The sequence below is a fragment of the Myxine glutinosa genome, chromosome 13, assembly GCF_964187855.1.
Source record: "Myxine glutinosa chromosome 13, kmMyxGlut1.1, whole genome shotgun sequence".
NCBI classification, from domain to species: domain Eukaryota; kingdom Metazoa; phylum Chordata; class Myxini; order Myxiniformes; family Myxinidae; genus Myxine; species Myxine glutinosa.
The window spans coordinates 67,823,990-67,840,822 of record NC_136273.1 but is presented as its reverse complement, the minus strand read 5'-3'; the positions used below and the strand labels follow the sequence as shown (position 1 = coordinate 67,840,822).

Here is a 16,833-nt window from a genome sequence, read left to right as displayed (position 1 = left end):
CATTAAAGTGAATGGGGAAAACAGGCAAAACTATTTGACCAACACCCTGTGGAATTATATGTATATATATATATATATCACAATCACAATCGGTATTTTTCTCTAATATATATATATATATATATATATATATATATATATATATATATATATATATATATATATATATATATCGACTTCCGGTCCCTCCAACGACGAGGCTTGCTTCGATCTCTCCACGGCATCAAAGTTTGAGTGTTTTCCCGTTCATTTCTTTGTCAAATTTCCGCTGGGTATTTTGTTGTGTATGTGTTATTGTGTGTTTCTATTTGGTTTTGGTTTTGTAGTTGTTGCAAATTTGTGTGTAATTAGTCGTTTTTTTGTTTGCGTCTCGTGCGGCCTGGTCTCACCAGGCTCCCTCCCCCCCCCCCCCCCCCGTCAGTGTTTTGTGAATATGGGTTCTTTCCTTCATAGTATTTGCTTGTTTCTTTGATTTTCTTTTCTCCCCCCTACCTCTCATGAACATCTTACCCTTTGTCCAGCGTTTTCAAAACAGAACAAACAAATAAAATAAAATAAAAAATAAAAATTCTATATTAATTCTTTCTCTCCTCCCGGAGACGTGCTTGTTCGCTGTCCTCCTCGTCTCGACTTGTGCCCCGCCCCCTATATCTCGTTTTTCTTCCCCCTCTGCTCCTGCTTTCTCAAATCCACGTTCTCACTTAGAGACTTTTCCCAGATTGTTTTTTCATGGTTTTGTTTAAATATTATTTAAATATGTTTAAACCGCAGCCGTGATACTGACGCCGCCCCCACTCCCCCCCTCCTCCCCCCCCCCCCCCCCCCCCCCCAGAATTTCCATGTTTTAAACGTTTCCCAGTGTATACCCTGGATTAGAATAGGTACACCGTATCCCTGCGTGTCGTAAGAGACGACTAAGAGGGTTGGCGTCAGGAAGGGCATCCGGCCATAAAAACATTGCCTCAAAAAGAGAACCATGACAATTACAACTACATATGGGCAGGGTACAGCCCGAAGTGGAGATCGGTTTCTGAGGTTTGGGACATGGAATGTAGGGACAATGACAGGGAGATCAAGAGAAGTGGTGGAAGTATTGGTCAGAAGAAGAGTGGACATATGTTGTGTGCAAGAGACGAGATGGAAGGGAAGTGGTGTGAGAATGGTGAAGGGTATGCAGGGACAGAAATACAAGTTTATGTGGCAAGGGTGCCTGGAGGGCATGAATGGTGTTGGTGTCCTGTTTTCTGAGGAGTTTGTAGACAGTGTGGTGAGTGTGACTAGAGTGAGTGATAGGTTGATGATGGTGAAAATGATGATTGGAAAGCTCTTGGTGAACGTCATCTCGGGATATGCTCCGCAGGTTGGTCGAAGCGATGAAGAGAAGGACAAGTTCTGGTGTGCGATAGAGAAGCTGATGGAAAACGTGAAAGATGAGGAAGTTGTTGTGGTAGGAGGAGACCTAAATGGACATGTGGGAAGGAGTATGGATGGTTTTGACGGAGTTCATGGGGGTTACGGATATGGTGTGAGAAATGGAGAAGGTGAAAGGATTTTGGAGTTTGCTGATGGAGCTGATTTGTTGATTTGTAATACTCAGTTCCAGAAAGAGGATAATAAGCTTGTTACATACACATCAGGTGGGTCGACGACAACCGTTGACGACCTGATGGTGCGTAGGCGAGATAGGGGGCACCTCCGGGACACAAAGGTGATCCCGTGGGAGGAGGCTGTTTCACAGCACCACTTGGTTGTCTGCGACATAAGGGTGAAAGGTGCGAGGAGAGCTCGGCGGGGGAAGTACCAACCGAGAATGAAGGTGTGGAGGTTGAAAGAGGTGACAGTAAGGGAGGCATTAAAAGAGAGGCTGAGTAGGGTCGAGGATGATGTGGTTGACCTCGAAAGTGGTTGGATGTCAATGAAAGCTAGTCTGTTGGGAGCCGTTGGTGAGGTATGTGGATGGACAAAAGGACCACCGAGGCACTCGGAAACATGGTAGTGGGATGATGAAGTTGGAAAGAGGATTGACGAGAAGAGGAAGAAGTTCAAGGAGTGGCAGAAGGCGAAGGGTACGGGAGCAGAAACAGCAGAGCATGAAAGTTATAAGGCAGCCAGGAAGGCTGCAAAGAAAGAGGTAGCAAAGGCGCAGGAGGCATGTAGGAAAATGTTCGGAGAATGCTTGGATTCGGAAGAGGGTCAGAAAGCAGTATTCAGGATTGCAAAGCAGATAGCGAAAGAGAGGTGTGATGTGATGGGGGTGAGTTGCTTGAAGGATGAAGTGGGACAAATCGTTGTCGACCCAGATGGAATTGAAGGAAGATGGAAAAGATATATGGAAATGCTGTTGAATACAGAGAATGAATGGGATGGCAACGTAGAGAGTAACCCAGTTTTAGGACCGGCAGAGAAGATAACTGAGAAGGAAGTTGAGGAAGCGATAAAAGCAATGAAGGGTAGAAAAGCGGGAGGGCCGACGGGAGTTGTGGGAGATATGTTGAAGGCAGCAGGAAGTTGGGGTGTGAAGAGAATAATAATAATAATAATTCATTTATTTTGTATAGCGCTTTTCCAGAAGCCCAAAGGCGCTTTGACAGAGTGGAAAACATAATGCATAACAATACATGAAAACAACAATTGCAAAAAGACAAGAATCAATGGGGAAATATTTAAAGCAAAAGGAGGGAGAAGGAGAAGAGATAGTCAGGGGTTAAATGCTGTGGGTTGAATGTTGAATGCAGTGTTGAACAGGTGGGTCTTTAGTGATGTTTTGAATGTGGTGAGTGAGGAGGAGTCTCTGATGGTGTGAGGTAGTGAGTTCCAGAGGGTGGGAGCAGCGATGGAGAAGGCCCTGTCCCCCCAGGATCTGAATTTGGTCCGGATGGAGGGGGTCAGGAGGTTGGTACCAGCAGAGCGGAGGTTGCGGGTGGGAGTGTGTCTGGAGAGGTCAGCCAGGTAGGATGGGGCCAGGTTATGGAGGGCTTTGTATGTCAAGAGGAGGATTTTGTACTGGATTCTCTGGGGGATGGGGAGCCAGTGAAGCTTGTAAAGGACGGGGGTGATGTGGTCACGGGTCCGGGAATGGGTGAGTAGACGGGCAGCGGAGTTCTGAATGTATTGGAGTTTATTGGTGATTGTTGAGGGTGAACCATAGAGGAGGCTATTGCAGTAGTCCAGACGGGAGGTGATGAAGGCGTGGATGAGGGTTTCTGCAGCCGTGGAGGAGAGGGATGAGCGGAGACGGGCAATGTTTTTCAGGTGAAAGAAGGCTGACTTTGTGATCTGTTTAGTTTATTTGTCGAAGGAAAGGGTTTGGTCAAAGATGACGCCAAGATTCCGGATGTGAGGGGAGGTGGATACTGGGATACCGTCGATGTTGAGGGCAAAGTTATGGGTGGATTTTGTGAGCGTTTTTGGGCCAATGATGATTATTTCAGATTTATCACAGTTAAGCTTGAGGAAGTTGATTTGAAGCCAGGATTTTATATCAGTGATGCAGTTTGTCAGGATAGAGTGGGTGTCGGTGGAGACGGACTTGGTGGAGATGAAAAGCTGGATGTCATCGGCGAAGCAGTGGAATTGGAGACCATGACGGCGGATTAAGTGACCGAGGGGGGACAGGTAAAGGATGAAGAGGAGGGGGCCAAGAACTGAACCTTGGGGGACACCTTGGTGGAGGGGAGCAGTGGGGGATTTGCAGTTATTGATGGAGATGAACTGGCGTCTGTCAGAGAGGTATGATTTAATCCAAGAGAGGGCAGTGCCGGTAACGTTAAAGGTGGATCCAAGTCGGGTGAGGAGGATGGTGTGATCGATGGTGTCAAAGGCAGCGCTGAGGTCGAGGAGGATGAGAATGTTGAGGTTGCCAGCGTCAGAGGAGAGGAGAAGGTCGTTGGTGATTTTGAGGAGAGCAGTTTCAGTACTGTGGTTGGAGCGGAATCCGGATTGGAATGTTTCATACAGGTTATTGGCAGAGAGATGATGTTTGAGTTGAGTGGCTACAGCGCGTTCCAAAACTTTTGACAGAAAGGGTAGGTTGGAGATGGGTCTGAAGTTGTTTAGGGTGTCAGGGTTTAGACCAGGTTTTTTTAGAATGGGGGTAACAGCAGCAATTTTGAGGGAAGGTGGGACGATGCCTGTAGACAGGGAGGAGTTTATTGTTGCAATGATAAGTGGAGAGAGAGCAGGGAGGGAGGCCTTGACAAATCTGGAGGGGATGGGGTCAAGAGTGCAGGTGGCAGTTTTCATTCCTATGAGGAGTTCAGAGAGGTCAGTAGGGGAGATTGGGGAGAACCGAGACAGGGGATGGCAGGACAAGGGGGGGCAGGTGGTTGGAGGGGGAGCGGGTGCGGCGGTGGTCAAGCTGTTGTAGATGTTGTCAATTTTGCGTTGGAAGAAAGAGAGGAAGCAGATGCAGTTGTCTACTGTGAATGACTGGGTGGTGGTGTTCAGGGGGCGGAGGAGTTTGTTTATTGTCGAGAAGAGTGTTTTTGGGTTTCTGGAGCCAGAGTGGATAATTTGAGAGTAGTAGGCGGAGCGGGCGTGGGAGAGGGCATCTTTGTAGTGTTGTAGGTGGTCCTTGTAGGCTTGGGAGTGAACTGTGAGACCCGTTTTATTGCGGAGTCTTTCAAGTTGGCGAGCACGAGTTTTCATCAGGCGGAGTTCAGGGGTAAACCAGGGAGCAGAATGGGTGAAAGAAACTGTTTTGGTTTTTACAGGCGCAAGCTGGTCAAGGCAGGAGGAGAGAGTGTGGTTGTAGTAGTCAGTGAGGTCGGAAGGGGTGTGGAGGTCAATGAAGGGAGAAGTGGACATTTTTTCAGAGGGTGGATGAGAATGAGGTAGGTGAAAGAGCGTTTAGCTTACGGAAGTTGATAGTGCGATAATGCCTTGGTGTTGGGGCGGGGATGTTGATGGTCAGAGTGATGGCTAAGTGGTCAGAGAGGGTGAGGTCGGAGCCAGAGAGATGGTGCAAATTTAATCCAGTGGAGCAGACAAGGTCCAAAATGTGACCACGGATATGGGTAGGAAAGTCGACATGTTGAGTGAGGTTAAAGCAGGTGAGTAAATCAGTGAAGTCAGTGGTTATTGTGGAGTCAGTGGAGTCCATGTGGATATTGAAATCACCAAGGAGGAGGATTGAGGGGGAGAGGGAACATAGCTGGGTCAGAAAGTAGGAGAAGTCAGACAGGAATGATGGGTGGGGTTTGGGAGGGCGGTAGACGACAGCCATGACTGACTGCGTGCGACCAGAGAGTTTAAAAGCCAGGTGTTCAAATGATGGAGCAGATGCGATGGAGATGAGGTTGGTCTTGATGTCTTGACGGTGGATAACGGCAATTCCACCACCTCGGCCCTCCGAGCGTGGTTTATTGACGTAGGAATATCCATTGGGTGTGGTGAGGTTGAGTGTGCATTGACGGATGTGCGGAGTATCGTTGAGAGAGAGGAAGACAAATGATGAATTGCGAAAGATGATGGGAATAGAGCCTGTGATTGATGCTGTGAAGAGGAACAGGTTGAGATGGTTTGGTCATGTGTTGAGGAAGGATGAAAGTGACTGGTTGAGAAGAGTGATGGAAATGAATGTAGAAGGAAGTAGAGGACGGGGAAGACCGAGAAAGACTTGGCTAAAGATGGTGGAAGAAGAAATGCGGGCAAGGGGGTTATCAAGGGGAGATGCAAAAAATAGGGCAAAATGGAGAAGATCGTCATGGGGACCGCAAGGCTAACCCCCGCTCTAGCAGGGAAAATGGCCTTTAAAATGCATGTTGTTGTTGTTGTTGTTGTTTTATATATATATATATATATACATATATATATATATATTAGAGAAAAATACCGATTGTGATTTCTCTTCGCGACCAGCGACAGCTCGGCCCACATTTTAATAATTCCTGCGAAAAAGTGTCCCCTGTCAACTTCAATAACCTCATCTATCCCTGTAGAACATACACAGCACCATAACAACACCGTTCTGACCTGTCTCTCGCCTTATTCAACGCTCAGTCTGTAAGTAGTCCTGAAAAGCGAACCGAAATTACCTCTTTTATCCAAGATAACGATATTGACGTGCTTTTTCTGACCGAAACTTGGCTCCGACCCAGTGGCGACAAAGCGAGATGTGCTGATCTCACCCCACCTGGATACACCCTGCAGTCATTTCCTCGCTCCTCTAGGGGTGGGGGCGTGGCTGTTATTTACAGAGACAACTTCTCTCCCTTTGTCTCCTTCACCACGACTTTTTCGTTCGACCATTCATCCTACGAGCTAGCCCATGTCACCTTCACTCTGTCAGAAAACACTCTTCATTTCTTCTGCCTCTACCGACCTCCACCTAACCGGAAAAACAAGCTCACTGACTCTATGTTCGTGACCCAGCTTCATAATCTGCTCGACCACTGCAATACTCTTCCTGGTTTCGTCTTGATTCTTGGAGATTTCAACGTCCACTACGACCAACCACAACATCCTCTCACTTCAAAGATCATTGACCTCCTTTCTACTTTTAGTCTGTCTCAGACTGTCTCCCAACCTACACATGTTAAAGGACACATCCTGGATTGGTTAGTGCACAGATGCGATGATCAGTTGGTGCAGTCCACGTCAGTGACCTATGCTATCGCTTCGGACCACTTCTGTGTCACCGGCCACCTGAGTATCACTGTTCCTCGTCTTCGGCCCACCTTCATCACTGCCCGCAACATTCGTGCCATCGACCGTTCCGCCTTTAAAGAGGACCTTCACACCCGTCTCTCTGGCCGTTCCTACGTCACTGCAGAAGACCTCGACTCTTGCTTCTGCACAGCGTTGGACTGTCATGCTCCAGCGACACGGCGCGCCATTTCCAGATGCAGGAGTACTCCGTGGTTCAGCGCAGTCAGCGACGAAGTCAGGGCTGCCAAAAAGGAACGACGACATGCCGAGAGACAATGGCTGAAGACTCGCCTCACAGTCCATAAACAGTTGTATAACATAGCTAAAAGACTCGTCATAAAAATCATTCTGAAAGCAAAAACGTCATATATTTCTGATCAGATTACTGGGAGCTCCTCCTGCAAGCAACTGTTCAGCATTACCAACCGCCTTCTTGCCACCAAAAACAAATCCGTTCTTCCCACTGTATTTCCTCAAAACGAACTACCCCAACGCTTCCTGCATTTCTTTCACAATAAAATTCAGTCAATAAGAAACAATCTTGACAAGCAGTCACTCCTTTCCTTCGATAATGCTGAACACTGCTTTCACGGACGACCTCTTAGTTCGTTTACTCCTGTTACTGAGGAAATTGTCAAATGTACAATCCTCAAGTCAAACAAAAAAAATATGTGATCTCGACCCCCTTCCCACCGATTTGTTTATTGAGTGTTTGGACACCCTCCTCCCATTTATCACTGCAGTTATCAATGATTCTCTGACTACTGGTTCATTTCCACTTCTCTTTGAGCAAGCTCTTGTTAAACCACTTCTTAAAAAGCCCACCATTGACCTTAACGACATGAAAAATTACCGTCCCATCTCCAACCTGTCTTTCCTGTCAAAGATCACAGAAAGAATTGTGCTATCACAGATGAATGACCATCTAGTTTCAAATAATCTTTTCAATTCTCACCAGTTGGCATACAGACCAGGCCATAGCACCGACACCGCTCTCCTAAGAATAACCAATGATCTTCTGACATCACTTGACTGTGGTAAGGTTTCCGTTCTTGCTCTTTTAGACTTGTCTGCCGCCTTTGACACGATTGCCATAGTGTCTTAATTCATCGTCTTGAACTCACATTTGGTATAACTGGTACTCCCCTTTCTTGGCTGATGTCCTATTACTCTAGTAGCTCATGGTGGTTGAGTATGCACTTTATTGTACAGACCTAAACTCTTCAGGAATCCACTAATTGAAGGTCCAGGAACAATATTTGGTTGGTAACACATTTGCCACTGACGGCGAAATAGCTGAAATGGCCATACCCCTTTTTGGGCCACGCCCCCTTTTTTGCCGTGACTGTATCTACAGAACCGTTGGACCTAGGAGGTTGCCCGGCCACTCAAAATTTGCGCAATGGCCACATTATGGGGGGTCAGTAATACATTTTCATATCCAAAAGTCAATGGTTTTTAAGATAATTGCCAAAAACCGATTTCAACATGTTACGAACTACAATTGTATGATACCACCAAGGCCACAACATTATATGACACTTATACCTTTTGCATCATCCTATTTTGGAATTTACTTATTTGGATTTCTACACTTTTCGCCTTTACTACAGCCACAAAACGTGACACATTTAATGTTCCTGTCTCTGCAAGTGCACGTTTTGGTACTCATACATGCTCTTGGGCATTTGCATGGAGGAGGCAGGTCATCGGGCCTGCACGATACTGGCAGTATCACTGGTGTTATGCCAACGTCCGTTGCTTCATACCCATACTGGAGTGGATCTGGTTTGGTGACGGCAGGAGTTGGGGCTTGCAACCACATCTTACACTGAAGAAATGCTCGCTTTATGTGTTCTCGTAGCGTTGATGAACAGCACACAAGCTGGTTGAAGTCCAGTTCTTTCTTGGAGTTGTGGTACTGCTCCCATCGATATTCATCGAAAGTGGAACAGTCGGTCTTCTTTAATCCAGACACAAGGAACTTTTCAGCATTGCTTGTTATCTGTGGTGACAGTTCTTCTACACCAAACCCTTCCAGTAGGGAGAGATCGATGGATGCTTTCAGGCCAGACAGCTTTGGACCCACCTTGCTGGTACTGTCGCAACCGCTGAGAGCATGAATGGCTGGGAGACACGACACCAAACCGTTGTCCAGTTGATCAACCAACATGTGGACTGGTACAGTTTTCTTTGTTTTCCGGTTACCAAGCTTCACGTACAGCTTTTGTAGTTGCCAGGTTGTGTTGAAGTGGAAGATGAGGTTGACAAAGACATCTGTGTCAGGCGAGTCGACCAAGACTGATTGAACCCCGTGTTTCACAACACCATCATTAATATGGAACATGATTCTGTCGTCGGCTTCTTCTTGGTTGCTTGAGAGCTCTGCGATCTGTGTTTCAGTGCCAGCTAACAGTTTCCTGCATTCACCCCCATATACTCCTCCAAAGAATATTTCCTTGTCCGACTCGACATTCTGCAGCATCCACTTGAAGACATACTCCTGCAACCGAACTTTGTTCAACATTGAGCTCCAGAACATATCAAGATCGACAGGGAGTTTCTGATTGTCAGACCCAATGGTGATTGTGATTTGTTCTGAGGAACTTCGCTGTGCCCGTTCCATTTGCTTGATTGATGATTTTTGATAAACATCAAAAATAATGTCTATTCTTGTGGACACGGAGCCTGTAGCAAGAATCCTGTTGGAAAGACTCTCAGCCAATTCCCCGAATGTGTGAAGGCCCATCTTTTTCATCGGTAGTTTACGCACAAGTGCCATGAAGTCCACTATTGTCATCTGAGCGTCACTCTTTACATTCCTCGTCTCCTGTGGAAGGCGACTGACAAGTTCCCTGGCTAAGGAGGCTTTATCGGGCTTCTTCAATTTGATGCCATCTTTACATTCAGTGGTGAGGAACTGGGATGTGCTGGTCAATTCATACTTCAGGAGTTCTAGCATGCTGTACCCTCTTTCTCTAGCATAGTCAATGTACCTAACCGTTTCCGCTGCATCCTTTTTCGCCATCGATTTCTTCGCTGTGAACGGAGTAGAAGTACGTTTCACGAAAACAGTCTTGCGGTTGGTAGGGATTGTATCATGTAGGTGCTTCTCCTTATCCTGAAATCTGGTCTCAACAAACTCTTCATAACTCTTCTCACCAATTTCCAGGCATTCAAGTAATCCGTCGACAACCTCCTGGGGAATGTCAGCTCCAGTAGAGATGTTCTGAAGTCTGATTCCAGCGTCGAACGGATTGTTGATGGATTTTATGTAATCCAGAAGGGCCTTTGCACGAACATGGCCAATCTTCGTAGAACTTGGATTGAACTCATGGTGTAGGCTCAGCTCACTGTCATCTTTGTCTCCCAAGTTGCACCATTCCAGCAGCTGTGCCACATGAAGATCTTTCTCATGCTTTAGGAGATTCCATAAGGCTACTGCTTCTTTCTGTCTGGTCATCCCAATGATACCTCCAGCAACCTTGGCGGGTTTATTGTAACACTTCTCGAGTGCCATGTCAAATCCTACTGCACTGCCTTGTCGGGTAGTGTGGTACATCACCCATCCACCATCTGTAAAGCATCTGTAGATACCCGGGAACTTCCTTTGTAGGTCCAGGCAATCTTCAAGGAACAGCGTACCCCATCTGCTATAGTTTGTCCGGCCAAACCCGAAGAACAAAGGCATGCACCTCCGCACAGCTGAAACGAAAAGATGCCAATCGCCTTGCCGAATAGAGTGTGTAAGATCTCTCAGGATAGGATACAGCTCATCCAGAAACAAGCTCCAGTACCTCACATTCTCATTACAGGCCGTTTCTTTCCATTCGGTGAAATACTTCTTCAAGTCTGCATGTAAGATCTTGCTTTCTACTTGCTTCTCGGTGCGACGCCATGTTGTTTTATGGGATACCGCTGCCTGCATGCAGGCTCAACGACAAAACACCCATGACCGGAATTTCTAGCCATGTCTAGACTCTAGTCTAGACTCTAGACTAAATTCTAGTCTAGACTCTAGTCTAGACTCTAGTCTTGACTCTAGTCTAGACTCTAGTCTAGTCTAGACTCTTCAGGAATCAAGTAATTGAACAATAGGAACAGGAACAGGAACAATTACGAATAATATTGTAGTTCGTAACATGTTGAAATCGGTTTTTGGCAATTATCTTAAAAACCATTGACTTTTGGATATGAAAATGTATTACTGACCCCCCATAATGTGGCCATTGCGCAAATTTTGAGTGGTCGGGCAACCTCCTAGGTCCAACGGTTCTGTAGATACAGTCACGGCAAAAAAGGGGGCGTGGCCCAAAAAGGGGTATGGCCATTTCAGCTATTTCGCCGTCAGTGGCAAATGTGTTACCAACCAAATATTGTTCCTGGACCTTCAATTAGTGGATTCCTGAAGAGTTTAGGTCTGTACAATAAAGTGCATACTCAACCACCATGAGCTACTATAGTATATCTAATGCCCCCATTCCACTGATGCCGATTGGCCCCGATTAGCCCCGATCTCCAGGTCGGGAGCGATCGGGACACTTTGGGAAAAAACTGGTCATCTACGCTGTATCTACGTCCTAAGTACGCTCCGATTACGATCACTACGCTGTAAGCACGCTCATCGTGGGTAGATCGGGTACCTGAAGACCCGATCGACGCCGTTTAGAGCCGCTGTGTTCCCGCTCGCATACGCCGTAACCACGCTGCATTCGCGATTGCCGCCGCTCTGACACGATGCATTCCCGATCGCCGCCGATCTAAAACTGATCCAACGCCGATGCTGCCGATCTATTGCCGTTTCAACTACGTCATTCCCGACCAAACCGATCTAACTACGCTCTATTCCCGTCTTTAAGCCGACTAAAAAGCAGATTTCAGGTCCCGATCCGTATAAATAGGGCCCGATTTGCTTGCCGATCATCAGTATCGTCGAAGACAGCCATGGATCAACATCAGAGAAATGGCCGTCTGCAGCTCGCTCTACTTCTCCAACAATATGCAATTAATGAAAAAAGAGCTGCTCAAGTGAGAAGAAGAATGAGAAGAAGAAGAGCCCCTCAGTTCTGGGCCCGGCCATGGTTGACAGAAGGGTTGAGGGGATGAAAATGCATTGCAAAATGAAAGGTCTTCAAAATAAAAGCTAAAAAATTTGACAAGTTTTTGCTGGGTAGAGGGAATCAAAGTTTGCATTCACTTAATTAAAAGGTCATAAAATTAAAAGCGGTAAAATTGATCATTAATAATATTTGTTTAACTTGTACCGCTTTTAATTTTAGACCATGGGGTTATTGGGCAATGCAATTTGGCTCATGCAGTTATCAATTCCACTTAACCGATTTATATACAGCGGCTTTGATCGGCATTGGAGCGGGACGGATAGGTAACGATCGTCGTCCAAACGGCACAAGATAATCCTCCTGCTGCAACGACGCTGTAATCACGATCAAGCCGTTCTAACTACGATCATTCCGATGGACTACGTTGCATTCACGCTGTAATCACGATCAGTCCCGCTATTTCAGATCGGGATGGAAATTTTAAACATGTTTAAAGAATCGCCCCGATCTATTTTTTTGTCCCGATCGACAAAGATCGAAGACGTTCCGTTTACGATCATGCCGATTGATCCCGTTCCAAATAGGATCGTTCCCGTTGTGCAGATCGGGGTCGATCGGCATAAGTGGAATGGGGGTATTACTGATAGAGTGCAAACAGTTGTTGTCAATGGCCAGAAATCAGCCCCTTCTCCACTTTCCTTTGGCATTCCCCAGGGCTCAGTCCTGGGACCTATCCTCTTTCTTTTGTACACTCAGCCTCTATTTGATCTTGTTGCCAGACATTCAGTTGATCACCACGCCTTTGCGGATGACAATCAGCTGTACAAAGGAAGCACGATTCAACAAATCGTACCCACTGTTGAAGTGTTGGAAGGCTGTATTGCCGACGTGAAGGCGTGGATGACCCAAAACAAACTTCAGCTGAACGATGTTAAAACAGAGTCTATGATTGTAAGATCGCACAGATGTCCTCTACAATGTTCACTTCCTACCACTATTCATGTTGGTGAAACCGATGTAAACTTTGTTTTATCGGCCAAGAACCTTGGTGTGGTTTTCGACTGTAACATGACATTTTCCAAGCAAGTACTTCAAACTTGCAAATCAGCATACTTTCAGCTGCGAAAGATCGCATCCATTCACCACTTTCTTACTCCTCAGGCTGCTCTAACTGGTAGGAATAAACAATTTGGAAGATTTTTATGGTTATTAAATTTTATCTTATTTTCCCAAACGGGTAAAAAATCATTCATTTATATATTTTGAAAAAAGGAGATCTAACTTTTTTTGAGCTTTTTTAGAAACTCTATATTTTTTCCTGAGTTCAGGTTTAATTTCAAAATAATCCATTATTTTATTTATATGGTATTTTGTATTAACATTTCCATTAAAATTATTTTGAATAATAAATATCATTAAACCCCTATACATTTCCTCAATACAAATAGTCTCTTCCCTTGTAGGAAATGGTGTATTATCATCATAATACTTAACATTCATCTCTCTTATTAATCTTGAAAAGTAATTCATTTTTGGTGTCATTTTGAAACAGTTATGTTCGTTTTTATATATTTTTATCATCATTAATTCGAAGATAATCACAAAATATACATTGTTTATAGGCTTTTGACTCTGTTTAATTCCACTCTATTACACGCAGGACAATTCTCTAATTTATCGTAGGGAGTATCAGGGAATTCAAGAGGTTCAACATCTGGTATATCATTTAAATTCATCATATTTATATAGTATAACTTTACTCAAAATAAATTTCATCTTTACTATAATCGGTGGTTTCATAATCATCATCATCTATAAAACTACTTTCATAACTATCGATTGAACACAAACTCTCAGTATCATAACTGTCTTCTGTTCCAATAGAGATGCTATCACCACTACCATTATCCCCAAAATCTTCAACTCAATAATGACTCATTTATTAAGGAAAAAAATCTTGAAGGACTCTAATCAAAGATATTTAAACCAAGAACCAAGTTCAAACATACTATTTATCTATCAATATACTTGACAGCGATGAGTGTCATAAGAAAATTAAGTTGTTTCCTAAAATATAACATAGTCAGATATTAATTGGCTCTCTGTATGACTTCAATTAAAATATGGGAGAAATAGGAAGGGTATGGGTGTTTTCGAATCATCAAAGAGCTTGTGGGAATAGGATACTATCTGTAGTTGGTATATTGAGGATTTAACCTTTGTTAATGACTTAGTTGGGGAAGGGAGAAACAGACGGATTTTTTAAAGAGTTATGGGGTGTTGGTCAAATATTTTTTCCTTTTTTCCGGTTTACTTTAATGTAAAATTGTGTGTGTTTTTGAACCCCCATTTCCCTACTACTAATGTATACCAGACGTACACATGTTACATGATAGCAAACGTGTACTGGATATGCATGAGGTAACATATCAAATGCATACCAGACATACACATGTCACATGATAGCAAACATGTACTGGATATACACGAGGTAACATATCAAATGTATACTGGACATACACGTTACATGATAGCAAACGTGTACTGGATATACATGAGGTAACATATCAAAATTATTTCAGACATACATGTTACATGACAGCAAACATGCAGTGGATATGCCTGAGGTAACATATCAAATGTATACCAGACATACTGTACACATGTTACATGATAGCAAACGTGTACTGGATACACTAAGTAACATATCAAATGTATATCAGACATACACATGTTACATGAAAGCAAAAGTGCACTGGATATGCATGACTTAACATATCAAATGTATACCAGACATACACATGTTACATGATAGCAAACATGTACTGGATATACATGAGGTAACATCTCAAATGTATACCAGACATACACATGTTACATGACAGCAAACATGCAGTGGATATGCATGAGATAACATATCAAATGTATACCAGACATACTGTACACATGTTATATGATAGCAAACGTGTACTGGATACACGAGGTAACATATCAAATGTATACCAGACATACTGTACACATGTTACATGATAGCAAACGTGTACTGGATACACGAGGTAACATATCAAATGTATACCAGACATACTGTACACATGTTACATGATAGCAAACGTGTACTGGATACACGAGGTAACATATCAAATGTATACCAGACATACACGTTACATGATAGCAAACGTGTAGTGGATATACATGAGGTAACATCTCAAATGTATACCAGACATGCACATGTTACATGATAGCAAACGTGTACTGAATATACAGGTAACACATGAAAGGTATACTAGGCATACACACACAGGTTACATGATAGCAAACGTGCACTGAATATACAGGTAACAAATGGAAGGTATACCAGGCATAGACAGGTTTCATGATAGCAAACGTGCACTGAATACACAGGTAACATATGAAAGGTATACCAGGCATACACAGGTTACATGATAGCAAATGTGCACTTGCAAATGTGCACTGAATATACAGGTAACATATCAAAGGTATACCAGGCATGTAAATGCTAGATGATAGCAAACATGTACTGAATATGCAGGTAACATATCAAAAGTATACCAGGCATGCACATGCTAGTAAACATGTACTGGATATGCAGGTAACATATCAAAGGTACACCAGACATGCACATGTTACATGATAGCATATCCTGGGGGAACTCCAATCCACCTTCTGAAACCCAAATTGTGGCGATAAAACCCACACACCCACACACACACACCCACACTACACACTACACACACACTACACACTACACACACACTACACACTACACACACACTACACACTACACACACACTACACACACACCCCAACACACCCTCACTCTCTCTACCGCCCCTCCCCTCACCCCATTTCTTCCGTCTTTTATGGAAAATCGAGAGAGTACAACTACAAGGTGTTTGTACAAAGGCTCAAAAGGCCGATCTATCCGAGATGGGGAAGCGTATGTCTGCAGGTGTCTCCCTGTCAGTCATACTCATATATATCAATATGTTTCTGCTGCACATTTAGCAAACGCTCATCATGTTGTTTGATTTACAATGTGGTTCTAACGTTAACGTGTTCCTTTCGGTGTTTAAAAAAACGTGTCGTTTCCTTTACCCCCAAACAATCCCTCATCACACAAACTGCCGAGGGCAGACTGAGCGCGTCAATCCAATCAAGGGAACCACTCTCGCCATTTCCACAGGATCCAGATCTTTCAGTGGATACAAATAAAATGGTAACAAAGGTCGGGCCGCCTGATCTCTCGTTTACCCTCTTCGTCCTCGTAATGGGTCCGTCCGTATCCCGGGAATCGCCCTTCCATCTCTCACACTCTTCCCGCCTCTTGGTGCCTCACTCATGCGTGAGGACTGAAGAACGAAAGTTTGATTAGAGAGAACGAATTTTTTTTTTTTTTTTTACCACAAATTATTTTCATCACAAAGATTATAACATAAATTCCTTCATTGATTTTATACTATTTCATAATCCCAATTTTTCGTGATATATATTGTATAACAATTATGTCGTGTAAAAAAAAAATCCTTCCTGCATTCCTTTTTTTTGACAAACACCTGAATAACAACATGTACGATTTTAAAATCGTACTTTCATCAAATTATATGAATAATGCATCATTATTTGAAAACTATATTAGTTCGTTCAAATAATTCTCAAACCAATAAGCCCTTACGTATTTCCTTTTCCGGTGTAAATATTTAACCGGATGTTACGTTTCAATGCTTCATCCACTTTTAAAATAACAAAGGCAAACCGCCAAACCCTAATCTGGGGAAAAAAATATGTTTACCGTTTATTTTGGAGTAATCCTCCCTTGATTTCTTCTTCCACTAAGCAGTCGTTTATTGTTGAAAGGAAATCGTAATGATGACCCATGGGGTCGATCCATGGATGAATGTCGCAAGACCATTTCTGAGGTTGGGTCAACGTGGGTGATGACGTTGATGTTATGTACTATAAGCGTCCAACGCCGTCCATAGTCGCATGACGTAAAATCGTTGGGCCAACATTCAAAATTACACTGATCTAAACTCTAAAGGCAATGCTCACGTTGTCAGGTAACATATCAAAGGTACACCAGATTATCAAAGGCCAACATTAACGC

The 16,833-nt window shown here is 43.9% G+C and overlaps 1 protein-coding gene across 3 annotated transcripts in view; it reads right to left on the bottom strand.

The window, feature by feature from the left end:
* The window catches only part of IWS1 (interacts with SUPT6H, CTD assembly factor 1), a 70,342-nt gene extending 54,234 nt beyond the window's left edge, over positions 1–16,108 (bottom strand). For 2 of the 3 annotated variants that reach the window (XM_068103699.2, XM_068103701.2), the window contains exon 1: positions 15,981–16,108. In XM_068103699.2, the coding sequence (XP_067959800.2) occupies positions 15,981–16,032 (52 nt within the window). In that variant the 5' untranslated portion in view covers positions 16,033–16,108. The remainder of the gene's footprint in view (positions 1–15,980) is intronic. The other variant, XM_068103700.2, reaches the window with a different exon arrangement.
* Positions 16,109–16,833: the final 725 nt, after the last annotated feature.